At 40.0% G+C, this 14,141-nt stretch overlaps 3 protein-coding genes across 6 annotated transcripts; all 3 read left to right on the top strand.

The window, feature by feature from the left end:
- Positions 1-600: 600 nt before the first annotated feature.
- On the top strand, positions 601-4,088 carry LOC114449027 (C-C chemokine receptor type 5-like). The gene is made up of 3 exons (XM_028426339.1): positions 601-885; positions 2,232-2,381; positions 2,494-4,088. The coding sequence occupies exons 1-3, from the start codon at positions 879-881 to the stop codon at positions 3,375-3,377; spliced, it is 1,041 nt and encodes a 346-aa protein (XP_028282140.1). The 5' UTR covers positions 601-878; the 3' UTR covers positions 3,378-4,088.
- A 485-nt stretch (positions 4,089-4,573) lies between these two features.
- On the top strand, positions 4,574-7,496 carry LOC114449026 (C-C chemokine receptor type 4). Of its 3 annotated transcripts, XM_028426338.1 has the most exons (5): positions 4,574-4,704; positions 5,395-5,466; positions 6,056-6,207; positions 6,378-6,550; positions 6,780-7,496. In XM_028426338.1, exons 3-5 carry the CDS (start codon positions 6,060-6,062, stop codon positions 7,482-7,484), a joined length of 1,026 nt encoding a protein of 341 aa, XP_028282139.1. In that variant the 5' UTR covers positions 4,574-4,704; positions 5,395-5,466; positions 6,056-6,059; the 3' UTR covers positions 7,485-7,496. The 3 variants fall into 3 exon arrangements, with proteins under 3 accessions (XP_028282139.1, XP_028282137.1, XP_028282138.1); XM_028426336.1 differs by lacking the exon at positions 5,395-5,466 and having other exon boundaries at positions 4,590-4,704; XM_028426337.1 differs by lacking the exon at positions 4,574-4,704 and having other exon boundaries at positions 4,721-5,466.
- Positions 7,497-8,483: 987 nt separating this feature from the next.
- LOC114448548 (C-C chemokine receptor type 5-like) lies at positions 8,484-12,732 on the top strand. Of its 2 annotated transcripts, XM_028425557.1 has the most exons (3): positions 8,536-8,628; positions 9,628-10,483; positions 11,435-12,732. In XM_028425557.1, exons 2-3 carry the CDS (start codon positions 10,422-10,424, stop codon positions 12,507-12,509), a joined length of 1,137 nt encoding a protein of 378 aa, XP_028281358.1. In that variant the 5' UTR covers positions 8,536-8,628; positions 9,628-10,421; the 3' UTR covers positions 12,510-12,732. The 2 variants fall into 2 exon arrangements, with proteins under 2 accessions (XP_028281359.1, XP_028281358.1); XM_028425558.1 differs by lacking the exon at positions 9,628-10,483 and having other exon boundaries at positions 8,484-8,628.
- Positions 12,733-14,141: the final 1,409 nt, after the last annotated feature.

Genomic DNA, 14,141 nt, shown 5'->3' with positions numbered 1-14,141 from the left:
ATTATTGTGAATTTCCCCTGTGGGGATCTAATATAGGATGATCTTATCTTATGTGATTACTATTATTTCCACATAATTTATGAAGAAATAGGACCTTTGAGTCACAAACAAACTCATGAACAAAGCTGGTATGTCACAATGCCCTTATGATAATACTTCATTGAAATTCTATTATGGGAATTCAAAACCTTTCTCCCAGCATGCTTTGTGGTAGCTCTTGCCCGATTTTACAAAAATATGATTTTCTACCACCAGAGGTCACCATAGACCACGCCAAGATTTCACAACAAGCACTAAACTGAGTGCAGTTGAGCAGCGAAAATGGTGTCTTTATAACAGCAAATTAAGAACTGAACACAGAAATTTGTGGTCCAACATTAAAACCACACGGTCGTTTGAAATATCAGGTTTATGGTATGAATTGATGATGCAGTGATAGATGCAGCTCCTTACTTTAAAGTTGGGATTAAAGATTTGTCCAGCACATACAAATACATGTGCATTCCAACAACACTGTGGTTAAAAAAAAAAAAAAAAAAAAAAAAAAAATAGGCTGGACAGCTGACGCAACCATCTGAAGTTTGTGTGTGTGTGAGAGTGTGTGTGTTTGGACTACGTTCATGCTTTGTCTTGTGCTACTTTGGTTTTCTGAAGCGTGTGAAAGGCACTGTGTGCTCCTGATAAGGATCTCTCTTTGGGGATGTACAGGAAACATCCACCCCTGTCTCTGTGCTACTCATAATTAGAGGACTGCTGACTTTCAGACACTTAGTTCAAGAGGACATCGTGTCCACTAAGGTGCAAACTGAGACAGACAGAGACTTGGAGGATATTTATTGATTTAACCAGACTGGAAAAGGAATCTCCGGGATATCACCATGTCAGGTGAATACATTTCAATTACATTTTTAAAGGTGTGTTAGTCAAAGTAGACCTTTTGAAAATCCGGTATGTGGTAATGTGATTATTTGATTCAATGCATCAATCATCTTTTTTAATTACTTCTTTTAATTATCTTATATTCGACTATTTCTCAAGTCTTAGAATCATTTTATTATCAGTTCAGATGTTGTATGGTGTGCTGTAGGCAAAAATGTGCTTATTATATATATATATATATATATATATATATATATATATATATATGATAAGCACATTTTTAGAAAATATGTCTGACATGGGAATAAAACATTCTCATAAAATAAACCAAAAGCACTAATTAGAAAATATAACAGTAACGGCATCAGGTAGAATGAGCAGCTGTAGAAAGGTTCTAAAGGTGGCATGAGCATGCAGCCTCATTTGACCCGTTTTAAAACTAGTGTTTACAATGTTCCCTCATCTTTTCGTTTCTTACGAGGTGGTGCAATTGCAAAAACCACCCAGTAGGTGGCACTATAACCCCCAATATCAATCACTGGCTTTGGTTGACGTCTCAATAAAGTTACAAATGATCACACTTGTTGGGACTATAATCCATGCAGACAGATTATTGTTATTTGCAATAACACATGGGGATGTTTCTTTACCTTATTTGGTACGCACTGTTTTCTGTCCTTACACTTCTTAATAATGCACTGTACAGAATATGACATGTTTCCTTTAAGATAACAACTCCCTTAATAAATCTTTGAACATGATTTTTTTGAAATCATTTTTGGTAATTTTTTCATCAACCCAAATGTTCATTGTCTATACCTGCCTATGTTGTTCATCTTTGTAGTACTGGGATACTTAACAACATATCAGTTGTAATATAATTAGTCACAACACTTTTAGCTTGCCTTACAAATACAATAACCTGCCATGTTTGTGCTCTGCGAGAAATTATGTGTGTCTCTTGTTTGTTTGATTACACACAAAGTTATTGTGAGCACTTACTGTGTGTAAGAATGTTCATTGGAAAGTGGATTTGATGTAATGTTTCACAAAGGGGTAGGATTAAAGTATTTTACTTACATTTTACTTACATATCATATTTTATCTTATGTTATGTCTGAATAAATACTCATTCAGCCTTCTCCTCTTCCTCTCTTGTTTATCCACCCTGTTCTACCCACCTCTTCCTCTCCTCCTCTACCCGACCATCAGGGCCTAGAGACTATTCTAAATGTCTCTAAAGGCACTTCAGTTTTAATTGAAATTGAATGCTTATTAGGAATAAGTGACTTATTAATTTAAAAAAACAAATGCTGATATTAAAACAATAATCTCTGTTGTAATCTCTGCAGATTACAACTCCTCCATGACGACGTATGATTATTCATCTTACTATGATGAGAATACAAGCTCCGCTCCTTGCACCTATGCTGAAATGCGGGACTTCAGCCTGGTGTTTTTGCCCACTCTCTACAGTCTGGTCTTCATCCTGGGCTTCACAGGTATGTCTGTATGTGCATGTCCTGTAAGGGGGTAATGGGTGAGGACTTGTTTTCTGTGTGTGGCAGGCCTGAATGTGGTTTTAATATGTATTTCTTTTTTTAATCTCTCGAGGTAATGGCCTTGTGGTGTGTGTCCTGGTGAAACATCGCAACCAGACCAACTTGACAGACATCTGCCTCTTCAACCTGGCTCTCTCTGATCTCCTCTTTGTCCTTACGCTGCCTTTCTATACTCGATATATTGTGGTCAGTCGTTGGGATTTTGGAGACTTCATGTGCCGTGTGGTCTCTGGGATCCACCAGGCCGGCTTCTTCAGCAGCATCTTCTTCATGGTTGTCATGACGTTGGACCGCTATTTGGTCATAATGCACGCTCACAGGGTGGGACAATACCGTACAATGAAGGCAGGCATTGTTCTGACCGTGTTTGTTTGGATGCTGAGCTTGTGCGTTTCTCTGCCAGCTTTTATCTTCACAAATGTGAAAAATGAGTCTGACATGGTGACATGTGACTCCACAGATGACGAGGTCTGGCAGGATTATACGGTATTTACAACAAATGTGCTGGGTCTCTTGATTCCCTTGTTGGTGATGGTAGTTTGTTACACCAGGATCATCCCTACGCTGGTGAACATGAGGACGGCCAAGAAGCACCGTGTTGTCAAGCTCATCATCTCCATAGTAACTGTCTTCTTCTTGTTCTGGGCCCCATATAACATTAGCATTTTCTTGAATTTACTGCAGCGTAAAGATATAATATCAACTGACTGCACCTGGGACAATAATTCAAAGCTGTCCACAATAGTGACTGAGACCCTCGCTTATACTCACTGCTGCCTGAACCCCATCATATACGCCTTTGTTGGACAGAAGTTTATGAGGCGAGCCTCGCAGCTTCTGAAAAAGTGGGTGCCTTTCTCCTCGACATACAGCTCATCCAGGAGAAGCTCGGTTGCATCCAAGTCCTCCGATGTCACCTCCACCTTCATCATGTAGAGGCTGCACATGTTTTCATCTGCTTTGTTCAAACTGCAAACCAAACAACTGTCGTAGTAATTGTTGCTTGTTTTTGTCACACCATTGTCAGCCTGTGGCTGTTACTCATAGCTATGTCATCTTCAGAGGATTTCTGCGTGCTCTTTTGAACTCAGTTTCCCATTTGAATTTGCAATGTGTGCTGTTTGACTGTAGGATGGTTGGTGTGTAGGCCCATCCAGTAATTTCTAGTGTCTTTTTCAAAGCTCCTCCTTCTCTTGCTGATGTCGCAGGAAACTTTGCAGCACCTCTAACCTGAAGAGTTTGTAACAGCCTGTAACCACAGACGTTTGTTTGCCTACTGTAAGACGTCTTCCTCTTCACATATTTTAAACAAGCCAGCAAGCTGTAAAAAGAAACATATCTAAGCATGAAAACAGACATGGAACGTTTTATTTTTCACTTTCCATGTGGAAAAGATTCATTTAAGATTCATTTAAATGTGAAATGATGACAAATACAAGTGTGAAACTGGCACATTTTACATATTCAAATGGCATCATTTATCATGTAATTCTAACAGCCTTCAAGTTTTATGCCTCATATAATGTGTACTGTTATGTTGTTTACCCCAAATCTGTACATTATTACAATTATTAATTGGCACTGAATTGCTCATGACTGATGTTTATACTTTTCTTGTATCATATTATTTTTTTTATTTTTTGTTGCCATGCCAAAATTATTAAAGAGATTGTTAAAAAAAATGACACAGCCTTTCATGTCTTCAGCTAAACAACATGTTTTAGTACATGTGAGACCCTTCTTGTTGCTCATGCCAGGAATGCCTCTTAACTGCTCTTGAAATAAAAAAAGGAACATTTAGTTGTCAAGATACAAAGAAGTGAAAGCTGTAGTAAAACAGAGAAAGACTGAGTAATAATTGAAGTCATTATGACTGTTGTATTGGCAACATGCCAAATTACCTGCTCTAGCTTGTTGTTTAAGAAAATTACATTCATCATTTATAATTCCACAAGCTGAATGCTATTTTCAAAAGTTTCCATCACTATTAGAAGAAATCCTAATCAGAATACACTCAAGCTGTTTTCAGGCCTCGTCATGATGGGGCATTTCTCAGAAAACCACACTAACACCTCTGTGCAGGTTGAACACGATGCAGAGGAAACGGCAAAACAGAAGAATTCACTTTACCAGAAATGCGTCCTGCAACAGGATTTGACACAAAAGGCAAGTGATGCTAGCTGTGACAGGATGACATGTAAAGGTTGATGCGCAGCACAAGAGCATACAAATTCAAGAGACGTTATTTTTGCCAAAGAATCTGGTGAGCTTGTCAACATTTCCATTTTTAATTCATAACTCTTAGATTTACTCCGAGTCATTCAGCTCCTGCACTGTTCTGTGTAGACTGTGCAGTTGAGGATTTTGTGTGCACATGTAAGCGTGTGTGCGTGTGTGTGTGTAAACGATGTCAGCCACAGGAAGTGAGGGTCGGCATGGGTGTCAAAGCAGGTGGTTCTGTATGTGTTGATAGTGAAAGAAAAATGTTTGAGATGTGGTTTTAAAGATGACATGTTCTTGATTATGGTCAGAATAAGGGGAAGTTAGATTTATAAGCTCTAAATCTTCGTGTAGGCAGGTGTTGGTTATACGTCTGATAGTTAGAAAGCAGTGAATAAAGTATTAAATGTTGAATTACCAACATCATTTTCCACTGAAATTATGATTATTATCTTATTGTCTAGCACATTGGAAAAACTGTAAATGGTAAAAAAAACATTTCTTACGGGAACATTTCAGGCATGACTCACTAAAGGTCAAATTAAAGGGCAGGGAAGTCCAGTTATAACTGGACGAAATTCCACCAGAGTTTCTAATAATTGTCCCCTATTCAGTTTTATGTACACTGAATGCTCGGCGAGGACTTTCAGTTCAGTGTTCAGTCATCATGGTGCATGAAGCTTTGTATCTGATAAACAACAGAAACGTCTTTTTTTCCTTTTTATGTGTGAAGGCAGAATTCTGGAGTAAATTATAGAAGTTTTCAAAATCCAAAAAAGTAGGAGTCAAAAGACTGCATCATACAGTAAGTAGACATGTGTTTCTTTATGGCAAACATTCTAGAGACATAGATATTTGGATCAAAGCTCAGTTTTGTTGTTGATGGTCACATTTCTCTGTAACACTATATTCTTTTGTGGAGTGAATCATGTGCATTTGAGACAGTGAACTGTGGCTGAGAAAAAAGATAAAGGACTCTAAAGACAGTTTGTTGTTGCTGTTTTTTTAAATTATATTGTTAATTTAATATTATTTTTATATAATATTATTCTTACAGACTCATGGTAGGAAACATTTTTTGAGTATTTTTGCTTCAGATTCCCCAGATCTCCTCAGAATAATGTTGAGTTTAAGTTTAAAACCCTAACTTGTTCTCTGTTGAAGAATTCAAAAACACCTCTTTGGGGGAACTCCTGCCCTAAAAACGAAAACCAGACCTCGTGTGTTTGCTGTATGAAACCTGTGCTACATGTCTACATGTTTGGCAAATGTATTATGTGATCATGACTTCTGTCAGTTTTTATTGAAATGGGTTTTACACATGGGTATTTATGACATTTGCTGCTGTTATTGAAGTGAAGTGTACTAAATGTTCTGTTTTGTCTCTCCCACAGCATTATGAACTCAACAGAGAACGAGTCATTATCATACTTATACGACTATGATTATAACTCCACCTGTGATCAAAGCACCAGTTCAGAGTCCCTCAATGGATTCACCGTCCTTCGGGTTATTTACTACGTGCTGTTTTGTCTTGGTCTACTAGGTATGCCCCAAAATACCCCTAGTTCTATAGCAAATGTTGTACTCTACTTTGAATCTGTATCTATCTGTACAAGCAAAAATATTACTTACAATAGCAAGTATAGTCCAGACATTTAGAATATATTGTGTCCAGAATTTACTAATGTGGATTCCTTTCAATCAATTTCACAGGCAACAGCACAGTTCTATGGGTTCTCCTCCGGTACATAAAGCTGAAGAGTATGACAGATGTTTGTCTATTCAACCTGGCCCTGTCTGACCTCTTAGTGGCTCTGTCCCTGCCCCTCTGGGCCAACGATACCCAGAACCTTGCGTCATGCAAACTGATAACAGCAGTCTATCAGGTGGGTACGAAAATGATGTAAATATTATAGATCATAAATATTGAGAGCATAAACAATGACGAATCACTCAAACTGCAAAACTCGGAACTTGAACGGGCTTCTTAGAAAGCTGTGTACACATTCAGATATGATATTGTAACAGATATCCAGACACTCAGGCATAGCAAATGTAACCTCAAATCATGTCACATCCTGTTTACTTCTCTCCCCCCTCTTCTCTTCTGAACAGCTTGGTTTCTATAGTGGAACTTTGTTTGTGACCCTGATGAGCGTAGACCGCTACCTGGCCATCGTCCATGCTGTGGCAGCGATGCGAGCACGCACACTGCGCTATGGCGTCATAGCCAGCATTCCTATCTGGGCTGTGTCTGTCATCATGGCAACCCCTCAGGTGACATTTGCCTCACTGGAGATAGACCCCGATGACAACAGCTTCCAGTGTCAGCCCCTGTACCCGGAAGACAGGCGGCACTTCTGGAAGCTGCAGCGGAACTTCTCTGAGAACATTGTAGGCCTGTTTGTGTGCCTTCCCATTGTGATTTTCTGCTATGTGAAAATCATTGCTGTGTTGTCCAAGTCCAGGAACTCCAAAAAGGACAAAGCCATGAAGCTGATATTCGCCATAGTGTGTGCCTTTGTGGTGTGCTGGGTCCCTTACAATGTCACAGTCTTCCTTCAGACACTGGAGCTACTTGAAATCCTTAAAACCTGCCAGGCTTCGCAAATCATCAACACTGCAATGGGCTTTGCTGAGATCATTGCCCTCTCTCACTGCTGTGTAAATCCAGTCATTTATGCATTCATAGGGGAGAAGTTCAGAAAGTCATTGTGCAAGATGGTGACTAGCTGGAGCTCCCAGAGCAGAGGGGCTTTCAGCTACAGAGACACCACAGAGAAAGAGACTTCCAACACACCAATGAGATCTGACAATTAAAAATTAAAAATCACGTGCAGTGGTGGTGGTGGTGGTGGTGGTGGTGGTGGGTGCATTTGTCAGCACTGTCATTTTTTTTCTTTCACTCGAATGGAGAGGCTACAAAGACAAACTCTGTGTGTGTGTGTGTTAAAGTGCATGTGGTTTCCGCTTCCGAAAGCTTAAGAGCTGCAACGCTGATGCTCAGACAATGAGTAATTTCAAAGGTGCATAGAACAAAATAGATGCTTGAAACATGTATCCAAATAATGTAAATAAAATCATGTTGTTTACTGTAAAATCCAAAATGAGAGAAATAAATCTGATTTATATATACTGTGTGTTATAAGCAAAAGGAAATCATGACTTCTGCATATTTCCTTTCTTAGACATTGGTATTTTTGATGTTCTGTGCTACTACTGCATAGTGTCTGTTCTCTAAGAACAAGTCATTAATGTAGAGCTAACCTTACCTCATAGATACTCACACCACTCCACCAGAGTGCCTTAATGGTTTCACAGTCCTGCGTGTGCAACGCAGCACTACTTAGAAATAAGACATTATTCTCAAGAAGTCCCTATGTCACAAGACAACTTCCCACCTGAATAACCAGCCAGTGTTTAGTCATTCAGGCCCACAGTACAGCTACCAGCTAATTCATGATAAGATCTGTGAAATACAGCCTTCATATCTCAGCTTGAGCTTTAGTAATAATGCTATGTTGCATCAATAGTTTCACATTATTCATGCAAAAAAAAGCACCAAAAACAAACCACACACACTGCTCTGCAAGCTGCATGCACTTGCAGGTCTGGTCCGAGCATGTTTTAAATGCATGCACATATGTGGACTTGTGGTTCTCTATTTGCTGCAGGCAGAGAGTGTGGGTTCTTGCTTTACCGTTTCGAAAGCAGGAAACAAGAAAACCAAATTTTATCATATGCAAGACCACAAGCCCACTCTAATTGTTGAGTATGGGGCTGGGTGACAAAGTTCTAACACCTTCTCTCTATTTAACACCTTCTCTTCCTTGGTGTACCATCGTATTCAAGTCACCTGCACATCGTTTTATGATTATAAACTCTTCCGACTGACCAGTCACTTCCGCATATTGTGGTCCAGAATGAACATGACACTCAGCTACAATACTATCACCAATGGCAGGTAAAGTTCTACTTTTTCACATGTACATTTATAGATGTTTAATTCTTAGTGGAGCCATCACAAAAGAGCCAGCTGTTATTATAACTGTACTATTTTGTTGAGAACACAATAATAATAATAATAATGTGACATTATTTATAATTTTGTGGAGAATAACATGAATTATTTATTAAGTTAACTGTGTCTGACTATCAAAACAAAAGATTTTTTAAGTTATGCTTCTGTATTTTAAATAACCTGCTCAAAAGGGAACATGAAATGCAATATGCACTGATGATGTCTTAGTCATTTCCACTGACAACTATTACATTTTTAAAATTCTGTAGAATCAGAAACAAAAGCGCTCCACCCATGTCATTTTATAACTTGTGAACTTGCTCGAATTTAAAGAGCATTTCACAGAGTAGGAATTGGATGTAAAGCTAAATTAATAATAAAACCTCATTGAGAAATATAGGCACATCTGTGTGTTTACATAAGTATGAGAAGGTTGGTGTAATGTTTACCAGTCATGCACATAGAAGATCAAAAAGTGTGATAGTCACTCAGTATTTATGCAGGTGCTGATCACCATCATTGTGTTTACTTATAATAAGTGGAAGACATCAGACAAGAAGTGCCTTCTAAGGCTACAGTGGGCAGTTCAGTGTGCTGTACCTGTGCTGAAGTATTACATGTAGTGTTTGTGTGCGTGTCACAAAGTGTCAGCCTGCAAGGTATAGCGCCTTTTAATGCACAATCATGTCTGTCTGTGTGGACAGAAATGAGGCTTACTAAAGAAACCATTATTGTTAAAGCTATGAATGTGTTTAACTGTCATTCTTATGTTTTGTATTTGTTGTATATATAAAGTGGACCTCAGGAAGAATAGCCCTTACTGTGGTAAGGACCAATGGGGAGTATATATTATATACCACTGCAGGACCCTAGTGCTGAGACACAGTAAAAACCACCTCCGTCAACACTAACCACAACAATGTTCCTTGGGTTAATTTGCAGTAACCAGCAGCAAACCCCTGGTTTAACCTGTCAGTGTATGCACAGATGATGGCAATGAAGACATGAAGGGGATGCTCGAGCCAAACTGGGACAATATGAAACCACAGATTATATCAAAGCTGTGACTCCACTACAGCCGACAGTCAAAGTCAACCCCCAGCATGCATCATGATCTGTGAGGGAAACCCAACAACACCAACAGGAGAGGGGAGCGTAAAACATCCAGTGACCTGACAGCTGCCAACACAAACCCACCCCCAGAAAATGCTTGCGTGCTAATCATGAACCGGCAAAAGTACTGAGACTGAAGATGCTGATGGTGATGAGTATCAGCTTCTTCCAGCAGCTCCATTACTTCCACAGTCCCCACTGGTAGTTTGATATCCCAATTTATAGACAATATTGACCTTGTCAATCATCTCACCTCTATTTAACTTAGTCCAAACGTGAACAAAATAACTAACCATAATGCACCGCGCGAAATGTTTGCAGAATTAACCCACTTCGTGACGCACACTGCCACCGTGTGACCACTGCGTAAACATCTGGAAGCTGCAGACCAAGAAACAGAAAACATTCGTTTAAACATACTCATCTTAAAATTCCAGCTTGTAAATGATACGTAGCCTCTCGGTTTACATCACACATGCGCAATCATTGTCTGCGGTATGACTAGACTGTCTGGTATGTGGCTCATTTATTCCGAGAATACAACTTTTACAGTAACTTTTTTGAAGTTAGAACGTGTGTAATTGAAAAGAAGCAGCCAGCCAGCAGGGTAAAGCCGGTCAAACATGTATGTGAGATCAGGGAACATTCCAGACGTGTTCACTTCTCCTGCAGGCACTTTACAAGGGTAAGATCAAAACTACGCATGTGTCCGTTTGTGTCCCTGCTCCTTCTTTGTTAGCCTGTGTTAGTTCCACTGTTCGTCTTTACAGGGTCAGTGTTGCTGAAATAAACTGTGCGCAAAAAGCCAGAAAAGACTTTTATTTCCGCTATTTTGTCGCAGCGTATTTGTTTTGCGGCTGTGATTCAAACCAGCTGTTGGTGTGATCAGCAGTAGTCTGACTGCAGGCAAGCCTTTCAGGTCAAAAACATTTAAAGTCTCTTATTAATTACTTCCTGCTCCTTGTTGCAACATGACATCATGCCCACCACAGGGATCTATGGCCCCGTTCACACTGGGGAAAAAATGTGGCTTAAGCAGGATTTGGCCGCATCCAGATCAATCCAGATGTGTTTTTTTCCGAGTGTGAACACCTCCAATCCAGCTGAATCCAGTTTGATTTCAAGCCGGCTAGATCCACCCTCGAGAGGTGGATCTAGCAGGATTGGCTCAAATGTGGCTCAGGTGTGAACGCAAATGTTTCTAGCGAATCCGGCTTGCCACATTATTAGCCATATTACGAGGCGCCACCTAGTGGTTTGGAGAACAGCAAACACGCTGGATGAAGCCGGATTGAGTGCGGACACAACTGTGTGCTAGCCAGATTTGAAAATAGGTCTGAACGCATCCAGCTTAAAGGCTGTCTGGGCTCAATCCTACTCTAGCTGGAATGACTTTCTCCAGTGTGAACGGGGCCTATGTCACATAGGCACAGGTGGTTGTAAGGCCCTGATACTCATACAGCTGTATGTTCTAGCACATTTGTTTCAGCTTCTGACATATAATAATCAACTTGTGACATTTTCACATCTAAAAGTAAAAATGAACCATGAAGCTTATCAGAATTTGCTTTATGTTGTAATATCAATCATGGCTGACTCCCTGACCGTTTTGTTTTGTCCCTCTTATCCAAACCAGCTTTACTGCAGACCCCTTCATAAGTGTCACCACTGATTACTACGACTACTACGACTACAACTCCACGCAGGAGGACTATGGGAAATGTGTTTACACGCGGCATGGTGCCACTTTTCTTCCAGCCCTCTACTCAGTCTTCTTCCTCCTGGGCCTTGTGGGGAACTCTCTGGTCATCTGGGTCATCACCTGTGGTGTGCGCCTCCGCAGCATGACTGACATCTGCCTGTTAAACCTGTCCATCGCTGACCTTCTCCTGGTGTGTTCCCTCCCCTTCTTAGCCCACCAAGCTCGGGACCAGTGGCACTTTGGAGACTTTATGTGCAAGGTGGTCCTGGGAGTTTATTACATAGTGTTTTACAGCGGGATCTTCTTCATCAGTCTGTTGAGCATCGACCGGTACTTGGCTATAGTACATGCTGTTTATGCTATGAGAGCACGGACACGGTCCTTTGGAGTGGTTGCTGCTGCTGTTACATGGGGGCTAGGAATTTTGGCCTCTTTTCCTGATGTCATCTTCCTCAAAATGCAGAAAAGCAGTAACACTTTCTGCTCTCCTGAATATCCCCAAGCTCACAGCGGCAGTTCTTCCCACTTCTGGAGAGTCTTCAGCCTTTTTAAAATGAACATTTTGGGCCTTTTTATTCCAATTTTCATCATGTGTTTCTGCTACTCACAGATCATCTGGAGACTGATGTCCACCCAGTCATCCAAAAGGCAGGCCATCCGATTAATTTTCATTGTGGTAGCCGTTTTCTTCTGCTGTTGGATTCCCTACAACATTGCATCTTTCTTCAAAGCTCTGGAGCTCCTGCACATCTACACAGAATGCGAGAGCAGCAAGGCCATCAGATTGACCTTACAAGTCACAGAGGCCATGGCCTACTCCCACAGCTGCCTGAACCCCATCCTGTATGTGTTTGTTGGGGAGAAGTTCAGGAGGAACCTGCTGAGGATGATAAACAGGGCTCCCTGCAGACTGTGTCAGGTGATCAAGGTGTACATACCACAGGACAGACTGATGACGTCAGTCATCTCTCAAACCTCCAGCCTGGATGAGAGGAGCACCGCTGTGTAAAGTCAGGGAGCGGTGTGGTGGCTGTGGTTGTGTGTTTTTCTCCACTCATAAAGAGGAGGGGAGTTAAATGGTTGGAAGAGGATGATTTGTGTAATAGTTAACTAAATAAGATTAAGATTAAGATTTACTTTATGAATCCCCATTGGTAAATTAAGTTGTAGTAGCAGCATATCAAGAACAATAAATACAATATACACAAGCAAAAACTCTTATATGTACATACACACACATAGAAGCAGATCAAAGAGAAGATAAAAACACAGTTAATGTAACTGAGCAGTTTGAAGTGCACCTGTGATGATGCTTTAGTCTGAGTTTGTGAGCACAGCTCTGACAGATGAGTTAGAGTCTGATGGCGGATGGCAAGAATGACTTCCTGTACCGTTCCTTAGAGCAGCGGGGCAGCAGGAGTGTGTTGCTGAAGCTGCTTCTCAGTCTGTCCACAGTGTTGTACTGTACTGTATATATTTACTATATATTTTTATACATTTATACATTGTACAGATGACATTAGAATATGTAATATAACTATATTATAAATGTAATTTCATGCACTTAAGAAGTTGTTTAGAATTCAATTTCATTTTTCAGCTTTTTTTTACTGACATGAAGCTCAGTGTGAATCTCCACACAGATGTAAAATAATAATGTAAAATAATAATAATAATTATTTCTCTTTGTTTAACATCAGCTGCATTTATGTTAAACAAAGTCAAACAAGATATTTAGTTTGGTTGCTGGGCAACCAAACTAAATATTATTATTATTTTGCAGTAAGCGGTGATGTCTCTCAGTTGCACTCATGTTGCAAGCATTAGTGAGTTGCACAGCCAAAGGTCTCTGCTGCAGCTGCATTTCTAACCATCTGACGCAGAGCTGATGCACTTTAGCTAAACTTAGAGAAAACCACAACAAGAGGAAGAACGTAACCAAGCTGTCATGCTAACCTTTGCAGTCTGCACACATCCAATCGCTCAGCTGTGAAATGAAGTTTGTCAGCTACTCCTGCAGCATTTCTTCTTTTAGACATGTATTAATATGTTCAGACATTTAGACAAATCACTGTTTGACTGGATATATATTAGTATATTTTAGCAGGCAGTTTATGGTTGTTTCTTGTCTCCATGGTAACTCAAAGGGCATCAACCTCTGAGTAACCTCTGAGTTGTTCCTCAGTTTATGGTCAAAAAATGTTTATAGGCTACTAATAACTTTGGCAAGTTTGTGTGGCGGAAGAAACACAGATCAAAATAGGAACAGAAATGAAGATGTATAAAGATAGACATTACTCTATGTACCATATTACCATTTTCAATAAACAATTATTATTTTCATGAAACATTATATTTGTGTTATGATTAAAATCAATCACTGACTCCAGCAGCGTAACACTAAGTTCTGCGGCTCATGTGTGCAACCTCAGACGAGCTTATCATGATCACAAATAAAAACAGAGCGGAGAGAAGAAAGAGAGAGAGATTACATATCAGCACAAATCAGTTTACTCGTTCAAGCAGATGACAAGAGAGCTATTTCTATAAAGGAAAGGGATGTGAGTTCTAGAAGGCAGGACTGCTATGGACAATCATGAATGAAACAGTGATCTATGATGACAACAGGTTAGATCATTAG

The sequence above is a fragment of the Parambassis ranga genome, chromosome 16 (genome assembly GCF_900634625.1).
Source record: "Parambassis ranga chromosome 16, fParRan2.1, whole genome shotgun sequence".
NCBI classification, from domain to species: domain Eukaryota; kingdom Metazoa; phylum Chordata; class Actinopteri; family Ambassidae; genus Parambassis; species Parambassis ranga.
Note: the sequence above shows the minus strand (reverse complement) of the source record. Positions and strands in the feature narration are given on the sequence as shown.